This window comes from Myiozetetes cayanensis, unplaced genomic scaffold, assembly GCF_022539395.1.
Source record: "Myiozetetes cayanensis isolate MyiCay16 unplaced genomic scaffold, myiCay2020 scf4, whole genome shotgun sequence".
Lineage (NCBI taxonomy): Eukaryota > Metazoa > Chordata > Aves > Passeriformes > Tyrannidae > Myiozetetes > Myiozetetes cayanensis.
This window is the reverse complement of record NW_026087631.1, coordinates 38936558-38955422: the sequence shown is the minus strand read 5'-3', so window position 1 is coordinate 38955422 and position 18865 is coordinate 38936558. Positions and strand designations below refer to the sequence as shown.

Here is an 18865-nt window from a genome sequence, read left to right as displayed (position 1 = left end):
TACTAACTATAAACAGATTTACATTGGAATTAACACAGTGAAGTGTGAAAAACACAGTAGAGCCTTTTCAGTGCCTCTGTGCCTCTGAAGTGCCCCCAGAGAGAGAGGACACCCTGTGAGCCTCTACATACAGATTTGTCAGTGAGAATGAAACAGCCACCCCACCTTCCGAACCATGGTATTTGGTCCCTTTATTTCCTGGGCTTACAGGTAAGATGAATTTCAGAAGCTGTATCTTATGACAAAAGGCCATAATATACACAGAGAAACACAAAAGCTAGACCCCATAGGCTTTATTTGATCTTCTATTTTCAGACTGTTTGTAATTTGATCTGCCATCTACATACATTTAGGTCTATGATTTATATTTTTTTACAAATCTTACCAAAAACCAGTAATGGGGTTCACTGGTTTTTCTGAATTTGGCGCGGAAGATTCTTCAGCACCAAAAACTTCTTCTATTTTGAGACCCACAAGAGGACTTGTTACATTGCTGGGAGAAGTAGAAAAGCATCAATCACAAGTGTAGCTGTGTTGTGTTCTCTAGGCTTTGCCAGTCACTTCTCATACTATGCAAAAGAAACTGTGCAGGGACTTCTGTATCCAGTAAGTTCCCCAAGTACAATAATGGAAATGTAGTTCCTAATTGTTAAAAAGAAAAATTAGCTACTATTTCCTCCAAACTTGAAGTGCCATCTCTAACACAAACACTAATAAAAGCACTTCATTTTAATTTGGATACAGAGTAGAGATAGAAAACGTGGACACTTACATCCACTTGTACTTGAACATGTTCTTGAACATTATTCATCCTGACTCATTTAATCAACCAACAATCCTGAGATTCCCCAAAAGCCTTTTTTTTTTTTTGTTCTGCCTCCAAAATCATTTATTATGTTTGGTCCTTTCTCTAGATTCCTGCAGGCTACTCACAGAAATTTGGAGATTACAAAAATATTTCATGGTGGGTTTACTAAAGTATGTGAGCATTGAAAGATACTATAAGAGCAGGCTAAATACTGTGTTACTGTTAATGCTTATTCTACAGAGCATTAAAAAAATAAATTAACTTTTGTAATTTCTCACAACATGCTCATTACATTATTTATCACAGTGATGACTACAATGACAAGCCAAGATTCCAGTAGCTTCTGAAACCTAAGTGTAGACAAATTCTCATAATCCTCATTAAACATGCCCACACCAATTTCTTAAAAGGGTATGTAACAGTTGCACATCAATTAAAACCTAAAACTAATAGTAAACACTATTAAAATTCAGTAAATAACTTAAAAGCATTGATCCGTTCTTTTCAACCCCAGTTTTATTTTCAACTGAAGAGTTTTGATGCAGTAAACAAACCAAAAAAATTAATAAAAACAATGAACTATGAAGATAGAGCAGAAAATACTTCTGCCCACCCCCCTTTGTACTCTACCAGGCATACAATAAAAGGGAAAGGGAGAGCACAACAAAGATTTGGTAACAGTGTTTTTAAACAGTAGAAGTTTTGCATCATACCATTAAAACATTATTCCATAAAAAAGTGCCACCATCGGGAGGGAGAAGCTTTAGCATGTAAATATTAGATTCCAATCCGTATTGTTGTCCACAATGCCCCTGGAATCAACGAACTGCATAGTTTTTCCAGCTACCCAGCTGGTGTGTCGACAGCTCCATTTAATATTCTTGTCTAGTGATACAGCAAAGACCTCTCATGCCTATTTTTAAATGCACATTTTTAATATTCAATATAATGTTACTCTTTAACAAACTCTTTACTCCCTGCTTCTTTTATGAAGCTTCCCGTGGTCTTTAAAGGGATTGTTAACCAAAGAATGGATCACAGTCTTTCTGCATGAGCAGATTCAGAAACACTCCATTAAACCTTTCAGTATTTAATATAAAGAGTAATCTCTCACCTCTGAGGAGATAAGCCAGTTGCTGAGTGATTAACTCTGGTGCTTTTTGAAGAATCTCTTTTACGACTAAAGAGGAAGAACATGCTTGTAACTCCAGGCTCCTGTCACACTGCTCATCTGGATTGATGACTTTGACAACAGCTGATTCCAAACTTTTATCATCACTATCAAGCAAATTTAAAAGTTATATATATTTATCTTTCTAGCTTTAGATAACCCAGTTTAGATAGTTTAGATAACCCAGTAAAAAATGTGAAACACTTTTTTTTAAATTCTGGACTACAACACTATTCCTATTGCTAATTGAAGTCTGCTATAAAGCCAAAGAATGTCACAATACACAGTTATTTTATTGCTTGATACATCACTAAGACTTAAATGTTTACATTTCCTTCATCAAAATCTATAAAAACTAGTGATTTGAAAAAAAATATTTCTACATGTGCTGAAAATATATAGAGAAGATTTTGCATTTTCCCCAATATTTTGAAAACCTACAAAAATACCTACAGGGGTTTTTTTTGCATTTAGACACTTTACATTTCTGTTTACAATGGCAGTAACAAAGCCAAACTAAGTTTAATAATAAAATGCTAATCATAATTCTTTAGAAAATAGATGCACAGAAAGGAATAGTAATAAACAAAAAGCAAATATTACAGATACTTTTACTGTGAGAAGTGAATGATGCACTGAACTGACGGCTGTTAAAGAATCAACAGCTGTAAGATTTACATTATTCCTCTCTTCAGATTTCCCCTACTTTTATTCTAATCCACAAATCTCTCAGAATAGGATGGGGCCATATCACAACAGGATGTTACTTATCTTCAATGAAGTTCTAAAGCGACTTGGAAGTAAAAAGAATTCTTTACTCTGGGCAAGACAGACAGACCATTTTACAAAGGCTTTCTATAAAAGATTCATTATGGACTTGTAAATAGTCCCTCCTAAGAATAGATCTATGGACTATGGTCTCCCATAGAGCAACTCTAAGCCTCTGTCACTGATGACATTTTGAAAAAAGGACTGCAACAATCCATCAGTCATCTTAAAAGTGTCATCTTAAAAGTACATATGGAAGTGTCTGGGCATCTCCAAATCAACAGAAGAGTCTTAAAGGCAAACTAAGAAGCAGTAAAAATACTCTGATCTCTTATTTAAAGGTCACATGAAACTTCCAGATTATTTAATCTAAATTAAAATACAAGGTTCTTAAAAATGGAAGTTGCATTAGAAGTGATGGAAACTACTACTCAGCTTCTCACATTCACTGAATGTAAGGAGAGACAAAATATATTTTAACTTCTATAGCATGTCAATGTTAATAGGAGAATATCAATATTATAGCAATATAAATATTAATGTTGAAAAAAATTTAATTTTTTAAAACAGTTCAAGCTCACATAAGCCATCTTATTGTACATAAATTGCAATACCTTGTCAGTACGTTGCTGTTTACAAGTGTTAAAGACAACTTCCCTTCAGCGTTCAGCTGGTGCAAATTGATTTCATCTCGGAAGATATGGAATGACTCCGGGATATTCAGCTCTTCCAGTATAAACTGTGTCTCAGTGAAATAGCTAAAGTCTCTTCTTGGTATGTTCAGTACAGGTAAGCAAAGAACATCTGGAGGACTGACCTGTAACACAGGTGTGCATTTGTCAGAATTGCATAAAGTAAGACCCATTTTTTAATAGGAAGATATTTTAACTGAGCCACCTATTACAAACAGCCTGGATTTTCTGTTTGTGTTTTTCTTCACCTCTTTATGCAATTTAAATTTTAAAAAAATTGTCTTTTTTTTTTCTTTGTTCATCTGCTTCTGTTTGCCTCCTACAGAGTAAGTGGGAAAGCCAGAAGAGAGAAAGTTTAAAGAATGAAGTACAGGCCAAATACCACTCTTTTTTTGCTGCTATTCAATAAGCCACCTAATACTCACTTCTTTGTATGGAAAAAATTTAGATTATTTATATTTTAAAAACTCACCTCTAATAATAACAAAATCATTGTTCAGGAAAAAATGTTTTTACAATAAGTTTTAATTGACTTAACAATAAAATGTCTGTAACAACCTGGAACAAGTGAATTAAGAGCACTCAGTCCAATTTTTCCATTACCTTGTCCAGAAAGTAGGCATAGGCCAGGGTAGAAATGAGTGAATCCAAATCACAGGGTTTATTCCCAAGAACAACATGGACTTTTTCCAGGTGTTTGCTCCTTTTCTGTAATACATTACAAGACAATTGCAATGAGTGACAATGATGAAAAAAAAACAAAGTCAAATTGCCAAGACATTCAAAACACATGTTAAGTATCACGTGTTCTCAGTTGTAGCACTTTTCAGCATGGGGTGAAGGAATAGTCTTACTGTAGGATTAGAAACTCCTTGCTTTCACAGCTCCCAAGAAAGCCAAAAACTCTTAAGTTTCATAAGAGACCACAGTTTAGAACCCAAATGAGGTCTGACATGACAGAAGTCCCTTTCACAGCAAAGTAACAGATAAGCGGCAGCTTCACGTACATGTGGAAAAGGCTTTTCAAAACACCTCACAAATCTAGTAAGAAAAGCAGTCCCAAAGAACGTGGAAATACACACAGCAAAACAGACACAAACAATATTTTCTTTACTCAGCTGAAATCAGTGAATAGACAAAGCAACTGGCTTTCACCCTGAATCCTCAGAAGCTGAACACAGATGAAGTACTATGGCTCTTAAGCTGTTCTCATAAGCAAAGGGAACTGCGTCTGCTCTGCATTTAACAAAATCAGAACCCTTCCAAACAACAGGAAAAGAAAAGAGAGACCTACTGTGTGAAAGCAAAATATTTAAGGGAAGTTTCTATCTTTTCATAATTGCACACACAAAATATCAGGTGGCATTGTTCTCTTGTGTACACCATTAATGTCAAGATAGCTCCATGGAAACAATACAGTTTATTTTCTTTCAATGAGCTATGCTTCTTAATCGGAGAAACTAATCTGACTAGTGCTAAGGGAGATGTTTCAGAACCAAATACATGCCACTAAATATTTCTGTTGTTGTCATTTACAGGCTGATGTACTTTTTGCTAACTTGAATTAGGATTCTGGATAGCAAATAAAATTTCAATCTTCAAACAAAAACATTTAATTGTTTTATTTTCCTCAATAATTATAAATGTGTGATTTTTTAAAAACTAACCTTTTTTGTCTGTGTCTAGCCTTAGCCCTACCTGGATATGAGGAATTAATTTAGTTCTCTTTCCCTTAACGGCAAGCGGCCATCAAAAAACACCTTTGGGTAATAAAACCAGGACATATTTTCTCCATTCCCTATATACTGGGAAAGACAGAGCTTTCTGAAGAATACAGTGACTGGAACAGATACATTCATTTATGCTCTAAGTCAACAAACTGCCTCCATTTTCCTCTTTTCAATATAATTTTTGTAATATATTCTTCTGCAGCATACATATCTGATTGACTTGCCACCCTAAAGAATGAAAAAAAAGTTCATGAGCTCATCCTTTTTTTAGTATTTTTTTAGTTAACAGAAGTCTTACTCTTCAGGCTCATCTTAACTGCATGGTAAATAACTCAGCCTCGAAAAAGAAGGAAACTGAATGAACGGACAATAATGGCCAGTCTTCGCGAGTGAAGATCCGGGGTAGGTCTTTACACCTTCCAGCCTGCGCATTGGATTTTTTAGGTGAGACACAGTGTGCGCGGAACTGAGCCCACCCTTTAATCCTAAGGTTCATCTGCCGGGGCCAAGCGAGCTTGGACGGTGGCAGCGAGGTTCTTAGGACGTAGATGGGTTGCCTTTAAGGGCTAACGAGCTCCACCTGCCCGGGAGTGGCCCTGACCGGGAATCAAACCCGGGTCTGGGCGGTGACAGCGCCGCGCCCTTAACCACTAGACCACCAGGGGCTCCAATGAACGGACAAACTGATTATTAAATCTACAAAGTGACCCACCTCTAGGAATCCAGTGCAAACAACAATTCTAAAAACTTTCAAAAAAATTTGCTATTCTATCTCTACATATTCTGTATGCCTATATCTATAAAATTAATTGCCACCCATTGCTCAGATTCCACAAAACGGTATCCCATGTTGAACTAGCAACAGTCATATGTGTTTGTGATGAACACCAGACCTATTCATGTCATCGGGTACATGAGTATTTTCTCTTGAAAAATTAGGAAAAAAATTAGGAAAAAATCTGCACATTTGTTTTTACAACTCACATATTAGCTGTAGTCTTATTACACAATTATATTGTAGTCGTATAATCTGTAGAAAATCATGGAGGAGAACTACCAAAGATGGAAAATTGTCTTTGTATTAAAAGCCATTTAAAAAAAAAGAACAATTCACATTCCCAAAAAAAGAACCAAAACCCCAAACAAATAAACCAGCGTCTTTTTCTCATTTGTATCTACCAGTGTGCCTCCCACTTCTTATTGCCTCTTCAGGACTGGGGACAGAATAATTACATGAATACTAAAGAATTCTAAGCCTGAAAGTTTCTCACTCCTACAGTTAAATTTGAAGAAATAAGAAAAGCATGACAATAAGGAGCAGACTACAAAGAATATACAGTGGAGCATGAAAGGTCTGGAGACCATCTCTTTGTAATCCAAAGAGGTGAACTAGCCATCTGAGGACTGATTTTTTTACTCCAGCACACCAGAATGTCATCAAAACGTATGAACCAGGACTGTGGAAGAACAGGCTATCTGCTTGGACTATTCTCAAGAGCTTAAGAGGAACTTTGAGATGGAACTTACTAAACTGAGATTTTAATATGACAGAGTAACAGTAAGAGGGTGTATTTCTTGGTCAAGCTTTTAATATACTATCACTCCCAACAACTGTTTTGTTCTTCCAGAATATTTTAGCCTAAGACAAATATGCAGTCGAGGTAACCCATTAGCTACTGTGGAAGCAAAGGGAATTAAAAATAAATTTCTGAAGGCTTTCAGTGGTTTCTGTTATACACCACCTTTCTCTGGTCACTCCTGAGAGAATATATTTTTGCTTTGTTCAATTGGTTATTTTAATACTGTACCTCTCCCTGAGTGAGAATCCATACATTTGCACGGTTTCAGTCACTAATCTCTCATTTGTGACTTTTTGTACAGTGATTTTGCTATGGGGTTTTTCTAATAAAATATGACAGCTATTCTACTAATGTTAAAATACAAAGTCAACCTGTAGACTTAGTAAGAAATTCACATTTCTATTTCACAGATTTTAAGACGAAAACTGCCAGAACAAACAGCAAAGACAGCAACTAAACAGGTACTTGCTAACCCTGACATAGTTCAGTACATTAATACTGAATTATCTTATTCCCTAGTGATAACCACTAAAACAACTCACACCACTAAAGAACCCACACTTGAATAACCAATTCATATGGACAATATTTTCTATTTCAAGTATCTTTGTTATCTGAACTGTGGTTTTATGTGTTACCAGAATCATTGACAATATATTTCAATATATTTATATTTTAATAGATTACTCAAGATAGCATCTTTCTCATTCTATTTTAACACAGGAACCTTTTTGTACCAACAACACAGATACTTCACCAAAAGTTGAGTGATGACAAGAGTGTTATTCTCCACAAGAGTGCACAGTTTAAATACTGTTTTATCTTGTGCTGGACAGACAATCTGAGATCTGTGCATCCAGTAAAAGATAAGTCTGCCAAATGGCAGAATGCTACTGCAAACATTAATCTTAGCATAAATGGGTCCTGTTTATCAATTCCATTCTAGGCCTATGAAAGCAAAATTTTTAACCCTTAATCTGATTCGCAGCATCTTAGGAGCTGTAGAAGTCAGTACCTTCAGCATGACATCACTTCCTCAGATAACCATTACTGGCAAAATGGCATCACTATTCATGGGTAAAAATAATGAAACAACGAAATACTCTTTCAGGAACCACCAGGTTTTGTTGACTGTAATGACAATGTGGCTTACTACAACCTTTAAAGTAATCAGAAGTTGGCAAAAAGGAGAGCACTGATAGACATGGATTTATGTTATGAGGAATAATGGAACAAATTGTTACAAAACTATGTACATATTGATAAAAAGTATATTTTAACACCAATGGAGCACTCAGAACCTTTGTTTTCATTTTCCAAGGCTTATATTGAACTTATCCTTAATAATATAAACAGAACACTGCACAAATTAAGTGTTCCTTGCGACATACTCCCTTTTTTTGTATATTTTTTATGTATTTGGAACCCTCAATTCCCACCTTAGATAAAGGTTTTCAAAGAGGATATAATGGCACTCTAACTCAGGTGACTCCTTCAGCTCTGACACACTCATATGGAAGTCTCCTCTGTTAATCTGGTACCACCTCTTCTGAGGTTGGGGAAATAGTCTCCTCAGATTCTATGGCTGCTCGTGGTTCAGGAATCCAGCAAGAGCTACGGTCTGTTGTTGTGACTTGATTTCTTACCTGTTTTTTCTATAAGATCAAGGCCCAAGGTAAGCCTTCCACTGACAGTCCTCACATGCTGTTTTAAAAATCTTAGAATCACAGAATGGTTTGGGCTGGAAGGGACCTTCAAGATCATCTAGCTTCAACACCCCAGCCATGGGCAGGGGCACCTTACACTAGATCAGGTTACTTCCAGCCCCATCCAGCCTGGCCTTGTACACTTTCAGGGACAGGACATCCACAGCTTCTCCAAGTAACCTGTTCTATTGCCTCACCACTCTCACAGTAAAGAATTTCTTCCTAATATCTAATCTAAACCTGCCCTTTTTCAGTTAAGGACCATGCCCCCCTGTCCTGTCACTACATGGCTTTGTCAAAAGCCCCTTTCCAGCTTTCTTGTAGGCCCCCTTTACGTACTGGAAGGTTGCTCTAAGGTCTTCCTCGAAGCCTTCTCTTCTTCATCCTGAACATCCCCAGCTCTCTCAGCCTCTTTTCATAAGACAGGTGTTTCATCCCTGTGATCAACTTAATGGCTCTCCTTTGGACTCACTCCAACAGGTCCACATCCTTCTTATGTTGGGGACCCCAGAGCTCCAGTGGGGTGTCACCAGAGCCAAGCAGAGGGGCAGAATCACATCTCTCGACCTGCTGGCCATGCTGCTTTTGATGCAGTCCAGGATGTAGTTTGCTTTCTGGGTTGCAAGCACACATTGCTGAGTCATACTGAGCTTTTTGTCCACAAACACTCCTAAGCCTTTTTCCTCAGGGCTGCTCGCAATCCGTTCTCCACCCAGCCTGTATTTGTGTTTGGGATTGCCACAGCCCAGGTGCAGGAACTTGCACTTCGCCTTATTGAACTTCATGAGGTTCACACAGGACCACCTCTCAAGCCAGTCATGGTCCCTCTTTCGTAGTGACAGTCATCAGTGATATATTTTTTTCCTACCCTTCCTGCTCTTCTATTCACTGAGTAGAATTTTCTTCTCTTCTCCTTCCCCTCTTGCAGATCCAATATGGGATTTCACTGACATTTCCTCTCCCCTTATGTAGCTCCCTGAATGGCTTTTTAGTAGTACTACTAGTCAGTAATAATAACCTCCTAAATACTCTCCATATATACTTTCCATAAATACAGCTCTGGAGCATGCCCTCCGAGGGTTAATCAAGTTTATTGCTTATCTTGTAGGTCTGTTCCTTTATCACCATCTCATACAGAACTAGTTTGCACAGTCTACTGCTTGCTAATCAGCCAGCTTTTAGAAAAGCAGGCACATGGATGTGAGGCTTCCTCTTACAGGTCTTTCCAAGCAAAGACCCCAGGAGAGAAGCCCGCAGTCCAGGAGACAGAGCTTAAGATTCATAAACTCTATGAGGTTTAGCTGCAATAGGACCAAAGCGTGATTAATTCCTACAGCTACCACAACTAAACCTAAGAGGAATCACGGACTCTCAATACCTCTAAGAATCAAAAAAATGTAAGAGGTTAATGATGAAACTAGAACTCATAAATTAAACTACATAAGAGACCTCTTAGTATTGACGCATTTTTGTTTAGTTAGATTAAAGGTAAATTGTAAAACACAAACTCTGGATGCCTGGGATAAAATAAATTAAAGAAATTATGTGTCATTTTCAGATGACATCAGTCAGCATAATTCAATATAGATCAGACCTACACAGATTAACATTCACTTATTGTGCTCAGAAAAGAGATTTATAAACATTAAGCTACTTCTGGAATCTAGTAAGAGATCTGATTCTCAGATATTTACTACAGAGAAATTCTCGTATCTGCTCAGTTTTGTTGTCTATGAACACATAAAAGCCTTAGTATAGCACAACTACATCTTTATGCAACTGCAGTAAAAATACCACTTAGTTGCAAAGATTTTGACTAGGACATTAACACAGTGATCCTTCATCATCTTTGTTTTCCTCCTTCAGATGGTCTCTAAGAGTTTAATATCTTTCGTATATTGGGGTGACCAAAACTGCACACAATATTCAAGGTGAGGCCACCCCAGCGCAGAGCAGAGCAGGACAATCCCCTCCCTCGACCAGCTGGCGATGCTTTGCCTGATGCCCCCCAGGACACAGTTGGCCCTCCTGGTTGCCAGGGCACTGCTGACTCACATTCAGCTTGCCATCATAAAGGACCCCCAGGTCCCTTTCTGTGGCACTGCTTTCCAGTGTCTCATTCCCAGGCCTGTATAAACATCCAGGATTGCCCCATTCCATGCCTTGTAAGGTAAATTCCATCTGGTGGGTGATTGCCAAGTCCTCTAATTTGTCAAGGTCTCTCCGCAGGAACTCTCTGCCTTTTAGGGAGTCAACAGCTCCTCCCAGTTTTGTCATCTGCAAACTTTCTTAGTGTCCCTTCCAGTCCTGCATCCAAGTCATTTATGAAGCTGTCAAAGCACACAGGGCCCAAGATGGAGCCCTGTGGAACCCCACTAGCGACAGGTCATCAGTTTGATGTTACCCCATTCACTGTTACCCTCTGTGCTCAACCTGTGACCCAATTGCTCACCCACCACACGATGTGTTTACCCAGCTGTGTGCTGGGCATTTTGTCCAGAAGGAACCTGGGAGAGACAGTATCAAAATGAAATCCAAGAAGATTATGTAAACTGGATTCCCTTGATCAGCTAGGTCAATCCTTCCCATAGAAGGAAATCAGGTTTGATGAGCAGGACTTTCCTGTCATGAAGCCATGTTGGCTGTGACCAATGACTGTGTTGTCTTCCAGGTATTTTTCAATATCTTCCAGAATAATCTTCTGCATAACTCTACCAGGCACTGAAGTGAGACTGACAGGCTTGTAGTTTCCAGGGTCCTCCTTCTTGGCCTTCTTGAAAACAACCATTTCCAACAATTCGCCATTTCCAGTCAGCTGGGACCTCTCCAAATTCCCAAAACTCCTTCTGGCATAAACAGGAACACCTACAGAATGCTCACTGTCTCAAGGCAAAAAAGTTATCCTCTTCCCTGTCCTCCAGACACGTTCGCTCCACAAACTAACATACCACAAATGCACACACAGCAGCCACACATAGCCTTGCTTTCTGAGCCACCACATGCTTTTTGCCTCTAATTTCACTAGTTCTTCTGTCCTTAAACTGCAATGAAATCACTGTATTTTAGTGCATGGGATGGGACAGTACTTGTCAAGCATAGCAATTCTTTCAAGGAGGGAGCAATATGGCTCAACAGAAGCCTATTAAAAAGAAGTTGCAGACTCACATAATAATACAGTGTCAGACACAACACTGAAAGTTTTTCCAGCCTTGTAGTTGAAGCACTAATAAGGCAGTATAAGCTGCACAGACATACTTAGCTTTTCTGCAGGTGCATGAGGGAAAAGCCTATGATTCGGACAAAGGCCAGGATAGTAAAAAATTTGCACTGCAATATTTAAAGTCATTTACTCACATGAGAGATGATTTTTGTACCTACTCAGTAAAAGCTGAGCACAGATTAAAAACTGCAATATTGTGCTTGGTGGTAAAATGACAACACACTCAGAATGAAACTTGACTTTACAAAAACAACCCTTTTTTTAATTTTGGATGTTATGAGAAGAGAAACATATGCTTCATTATGAGAAGGCACTGCCTTTTTACTCATACAGTAATGAGTTATGTCTATACCGTTCAGATCTCTGAATTGCCCTCACCCTAATATTTATATCAGAGCCATAGACATATTGCATATGACCAAGAGAAAATCCATAATTACATTCCAGTATTAATTTTAACATGCATATGATTTCAGTGTATGTCTAATAAAATCGTGTAGCTTTAATGTCTAATATTCTTTTTTACATAGATAATACTAAAGCAATAGAAATTTGGAAGTAATTTATTTAGTAAGTTAGGCTGGGTTCAGGCTAGGGACAGAGGGAATATGTTACCTCTTGAACACATATGCAAAGGATATATTCCATACATCAGAAGTCTCCACATATGGAGTATTCCTCTTTCTCTGATCATGTGGGCTGTGTCTGAGTATCTGTGTCTGAGTATCCAAACAGGTCATTAATACAATGACCCACTGAGCATTTCCTGGAACAGTGTGAAACCACCTTGGTCAATCTGCCTCAGCAAAAAATTCAATTCAGCTGTTCTTCACCATGACACACCTCCCCTCCTGCACAATCAAAAAGGCATACCCAACACCTATGCCAATATTGTTGAACTCAGACCTTAATATACGCTGATATGACTGGATCTTCTCAATCACTCATGCTTCCTTTTGGATTGTCTGTCTTTTGCCACAGCAGAATCAGTGCAAAAATGTAGTGCTGATGTCTCCAAAGTCAGACACATGACATTTAAGGGCTGGTACTGCATTCCATTTCATCAGCTAATGCCAGTGCACTTCTTCAGAAGTCAGTAATCTAGACATACCACGTGTTTTGCCTCTGCAGTGACATTCCTACATACTTTTCTCTTATGATGGCAAGAAGACTCCACAGAACTTTCCAAATTGCTCTCAGGTCACAATGTATGTTTCAGCATAAACATTAACCAAAACCTTTTCAAAATCAGACTTCCTCATCTATCCTTGAAGCATTAAGAAGGCATTCAAATATATTTCCTTGATACCATTTGGCTCACTGCAGATTTTTGCTGTGTTTTAAGCACACTACTGACTGCATTAAATAACCTCATAATCACATTTAAAGGCTTACTGATATAGTGCCACCAATATACTAAAATATATGATAACAAATGCAGTCAGCGTTTTCCATACCATATGCTTGTAAATATTATTCTGCAGGGAACCAATTAAAACTATGGAAAATTTGGAACACAGGCATATGGAACAAAATAAAGCAACTTATCTTGTCACCATGGTGCTTGCTCAGTACATCAATTAGGGAATGGTGATATTATAGGACAAACAAATGTCACTTTAATTAAAGTGTGCTGAAAGGCAATATACAATAGCAATCTAAAACATTCATTTTTGCTGAGCTGATGTTAGTTTTCTTTCTAATGAGATACAACAGGTAAAACACACTCCTGTAAAAACAAAAAATCCACAAATATTCCTATTTGAAGAAATGCAACACTAGTCCTAATTTATTGAAAAAACTGTCTATATTAACATTCAATGAGAAAAGGGTAGAAAACTGAAATGGAGTGTTTGGGTCTCAAGGAAAACATTTAAAATACTGCTAAGGATATAAGGTTCTTTCAGGGGGAAAACAGGTTTGAGCAGGGACTTAAATGTTTTTCTCAAAAAATGCAGTGCATCAGGGAAAACACTGAATCTAGTTCTTGTATTTGTCCAGTGCAATTGACAATGTAAAAATAGTAGAAGAACTAGAAGAAATAACAATCACTTTAAAGCAAAAAGTTATCAAGAGGTGGAATCATGATTATCTGATCCTTGAGGCAAGCTGAGAAAGATCTGTAGGAGGAAAAATGCTCAAATTTGCATTTCCCATTCTTCCTTGTACTTCAGAGTTCAGCACTGCAGCAGTTAAAGTCCCACAAAGCACCACAGTGCTCATGAGAAAGATTACCAAAAAGATTAAGGACCTAGAGGTTACATATTTTGGGTAAGACTCCTGCCTTATTACTCCTGTATAGTGCCAAAACACCTTGAACTGACATACGGATGATGATACTGCAAACAATATTTATGATGATGAGCATTAATTGTCCCTCTGACACACAACTCCATTCCATATTACTTTGTCTTGACACGGAATATGTGTGTAATCAAGCCATGTTTAATTTAATGCACTTGAACAACTGGTACAGAAAAAAAAAAAAGCCTACTGATTGTACAGACAGACTTTTATCTATTAAAGTAGTTCATTTCATCTCATAAAAGATATGTTATAGAGAGATGACCACAGAATTAGAGAGTATAAAGTATTAAAAACTGTCTTTATGGTAAGCACATCAACTATTGCTTTAAAAGTATACAAAACATTAGACAAAATATATAAAGTGTAATTACAAAGTAAATTCAAGCACTATTTGTACTATAAAACAATTTCTTTAAAGGTATCGCATTAATTTCAGTTAAAAAATTGGTAAGCACAAACAATATAAGAGCAACAAACACAACTAGCAGAGATTTTTTCATTTCAGATTTGGTTCAGTTTCACTCATTTTGATTAAAGTTTTCACAATGAATTTTTTCAAATTTTATTAAGAAGAATGAAACAGTAGATATAAATTGACAAATTCACATATGAAGAGACACTAATGACTGATTAAGACATCTTCCTCAAAGACAGTTTTGCTGAATCCTCTCACTTAACACCAAAATGGGCAATTCATCATCCCTGCCAAATATGCTGTCCTAGCTAATTCAAAAGACAAGAAATACTTTAGAAAAAGATATCATTACAACAAGCAAACTAAATTACATTAACATTTCAACTTTACCTTTCAATATCTTCTAGTTCTATATTGAATACACTATGATGTATTTTTAATCTATGGAAAACACAGGTAATTATGCCTTCCCCCACATAAGGACTTGCTAGATTTTCCCCAATAGTAAAGGTCTTAGTTTCCAGTTGAAGAGCATACTGTTAGGAAAAGCAATGTTCATTGACTTCTATGCCTGTTGTAGTAAAGAAGGAAGAGTACAACAGTAAGGACAGATGTAAGCTAGCAAAGAAAAGCTGCTTTCTCTCAGGCAGCTTTACTTCCCTACTTCCTTTACCGTTACTTGCACTAAACCACAGAGCTCTAAACTCGCTTAAATTCTGATTCTGAGGGTAAAAAAAATCTAAGAGCACAAGATCTTTCCTAGGTCCTAAATCTCTGGGGGCAATCTCAACCAATCAACCACAACAACAAAAACCACCAAGAAAAATCCCCAAACCCAAGTAAATAAAAAGGACATACAAGCCAAAACATCTAATGTAGAAGGCTGATCACAGCAGCCAGACCCACACTTTCCTACTGGCAAAGTCTGAGAACACTGATAGGGCATCTAGAATTGTAATTCAACCCTACCTTGGCAACTAGCGACACAACTTACTCTGCCACGGGGACATACATTATATGCCATAAGACAATTCCTGTGTCTCCAATTACGAGAATCCTGCAACACAAGAGCTGCAATTTCTCTGTATTCTCAAGAAGTTCAAGTTGTTAAAGGGATTCACTGCCCTTGGAGATACTGACAAGAATCCAGATTAACACCTGTTACCACAGGAACAGTGGTAACATTAGAAACTTTGATTTCATGGCTTTTCAGTGTAAGGTCATTCTCTGTTCTCAATATGGTATTTCTTTAGCTTACTATTTCTGCTTAGTTAATTGCATAAATCTCAGCAGGTCAAAGGACCACTACACAGCATTTTGTGTAATATAAGCATTTATCACTGAAAGAACAAAAGGAAAACACTGTGTGGTTTTCTTTCCCTTATACGGGAAGCATGTACTGGCCTTGTACTGCTGTTGAAAGGGTATCTGTTCAGCACTAATGGAATTAGGAAAGTCTGTTAAAAATAAACACAGCGTAATTCTTTCCTTTCTTTTAGCAGCTAAGTAGAACAATAATTTTTCTTAGGATCAGTCAAAGAGAATATGGTGTAATGGCAACATAATTATACACAGTCATATTTGAACATTTAATCCCTAGCTATAGATAGAGTTTGTATGTCTAAGCACCAACATATACTTGCCACTCCTGAATAAAAAAAAGCACATGATGTCTTAAAAAAAACATAGTGACTTAAAGAGAGATTTGAGATTTTCCACTACATGATTACTCAAACATATTAGTTAGATGTTTAAATTTATACAAACCCACAGAGGCTCTGTGATTTGAGTCACCTATTATACACAGCAATATATGAGAAGCAAATTTTGAGAATGAGATCTACTTATAAAAATAGAGTGTGATGCCTGTCAGAGAAGATCCATGTACACTTGCTAAAATCACATGAATATTGCATTCCTGTGATTTAAAGACCAGCCTTACAAATACATTGTAATGGTTTCCATCAATTTGGAGAACAGGGATGTTAATAATTATGCTTGTTAGTGTCACAATTAGGATGAAAACAGAAAGTTTAAATTTTATTTAATTTTTTTCTTTAAAACCAATCTATAAGATATACAGATAGGAACATATATATATTTTAACAAAAAGCATGACTTAAACTAGTTGTTTTGTTATGAAGGGTATATTGTGAAGCATTTGGGCTGACCAACATGCTTAAGATAACATTAGCAAGAAAATCTGCAGTTCTTACTCTGCTGACAATTAGTCTGTGAAATCAAGTAATGTGATATAAAGTGATAACTGTACTTAGCAATAAGAGAAAACTCAACTTTAAGAGCCATTTAAAAATGCTCAACGTGGGGAAAGTTCATAACACATGAAATCTACATTTAACTGCTCATCATGAAGGAATTCTCTTTTCAGGAATGCTTTGCCATAAAAACCAACATTCACAGAATGTAATAAAAATATTTAAATAAAAATAATTTTTCATTAATATGTAACACCTCGGAAAAATTTGCCATCCATTCTGGAAGGCTGAATACTTTACGAGTAGCAGGACACAGGAGACAGATACTACCACTGTCTAAGCACTTCCTTCATCCATCATCAGCCTTGGCTCATACCAATAGCGTGACACTACCCAAAAATTAAACTAGCAGAGTCACAGCATAAACAGTCTGAGAGGAAAAGGAATGGGAAGGGGGAAAAGGGACATTTCAGCAATTCTGTCCTAAGCAAACATAGCAGTATGGTATTTTCCCAGATATAAAGTATTATTGTTCCCAGACACAAAAGTGCCGTTTTACGCCTTATATATTTCCTTCTTACCTATTTCCTCCAAAATATCTTTGGTTTTGCCACACAGTGTTGAGCTTTACTAATGCTACTTACTTACCTTAGTATAAGTTACCTTGCCCTTATTTCAAGCTTTACTATACAAATTATAATGTACCCAAGATCCCATCACTAAATTACCAAAAGTTTGACTTTAGTTTTCACTCCTAAATGTCTTTCACTTTTTAAAAATACTTCTACATTTTATGTTTTTGAGGATTTATACATTTTTACGAAGAAATTAAATTTAAATGTCTGTGATAGAATGAAGTTACAGTTACCTCTATGCAGCACAGTTTTACCATGAAAAGAGTCTTAAATTACGGATACAGAAGTGCCCACAGGTATGAACTTTGACCACTTTACATGCTGGAAGTTGGTGTGTACATGTACCTATTCATGTAAGTATGCCAGCTATATTCAGACTATCCTCCTATTTAATAACATCAAATGAGAGAACTACTTCTGTGTAAGTTTCTAAGACTTTAAAGATGAGGAATACCTGCTTAGGGATTAACACTCCACATAGAAGTTGTGTATAGAGAGGGATCTTGGTTTCCATCCCCACCTCAAAGGTTATATGGTTAGTCCTTTGTATCATTGCTCCAATCCCCTCACTACCTGTACTGCCTAACTAGAACTCTGCTCTCACCCTTCTGCTGGTTTTCTGGCATAGCAGCTATGGGGGTCTGAGGACAGGGACAAAATAGGTATCATACCTGACTTACTGAGTACATTTATCTTACAGATTATCATAAGCTTAAAAAATCATATTGCACTTATGTTCTGTGTCTTCCTTTTTCTTCCCACTGATGGTAAGTCCAATTCAAGGATTTTTAATCAAAGAGTAGATGATAAGGAGCTAAAATCAGACCTGTTGATTCTCTCCTTCTAGAACACTTCAAAAGATGCACTTCCAAGAGATGTGTTTTAAGAAAAAGAGACTAGACAGCTTTAGTATTAGGTGCTGGATGACAGACCATTCTGTCAAAAATAGAAATAACACTGTGGCTTAACACGGCCTTCTTCGGAAAAAAGAGAAAAAAACTTTCTTCCCACAGACAATTTAGCAACCATACAGGATCACTGAGCACCATAGAGGATAGGGAGGGGAAAACCCCATCTCTCTGGTGACTGGAAACACCTCACAATTTTTGGTCAACATTTGATTCCCTTGATTTATACTGCTCTCTGGCCTCCCATACAACTATCAAATTTATACAGGTGTTTGTATAAGGGCTTATGAGGAAAAAGACATAGTTACTAAAGCTCAGAGAGTTTGAGTTATTTTAAATTTTATGCATGTTGATTCATGTTAATTAAAGTCCCTCAGAAACACTTGGAATTATGTAAAGCTGGGCCACTGAAATTATTATCTCTCTAACAATGGTAACTAAACACTGCAGACAAATAATGTAACTGTAGAGAAAACAGAAGTTTTCAAGACTCAAGTCAAGCTTGCAAGTTTATTTAAACTTTTGACAGAACCTAGAACTAAACAGGACACTTCTGCATTCAGTAAATATTATCATTCTATTTTCACTTTTCTCTTTTTTGAGATTTTGATTTGTTGGGGTTTTTTTTTGGTTGGTTGGTTCTTCTTTTTGTGAGATATTTTTACTAGGGTTTTGCTTGTTTGGTTTGGTAGGGGGTTTTTTATTTGGT

At 37.0% G+C, this 18865-nt stretch overlaps 1 protein-coding gene across 4 annotated transcripts in view; it reads right to left on the bottom strand.

Moving 5' to 3' along the window:
• PRUNE2 (prune homolog 2 with BCH domain) overlaps window positions 1-18865 on the bottom strand; it is a 137112-nt gene that overhangs the window by 103867 nt on the left and 14380 nt on the right. For all 4 annotated transcript variants that reach the window (XM_050329682.1, XM_050329681.1, XM_050329679.1 and 1 more), the window contains exons 2-4: window positions 4043-4147; window positions 3362-3564; window positions 1923-2086 (exon numbers count right to left, since the gene is read on the bottom strand). In XM_050329682.1, coding sequence (XP_050185639.1) covers window positions 1923-2086; window positions 3362-3564; window positions 4043-4147 — 472 coding nt within the window. The remainder of the gene's footprint in view (window positions 1-1922; window positions 2087-3361; window positions 3565-4042; window positions 4148-18865) is intronic.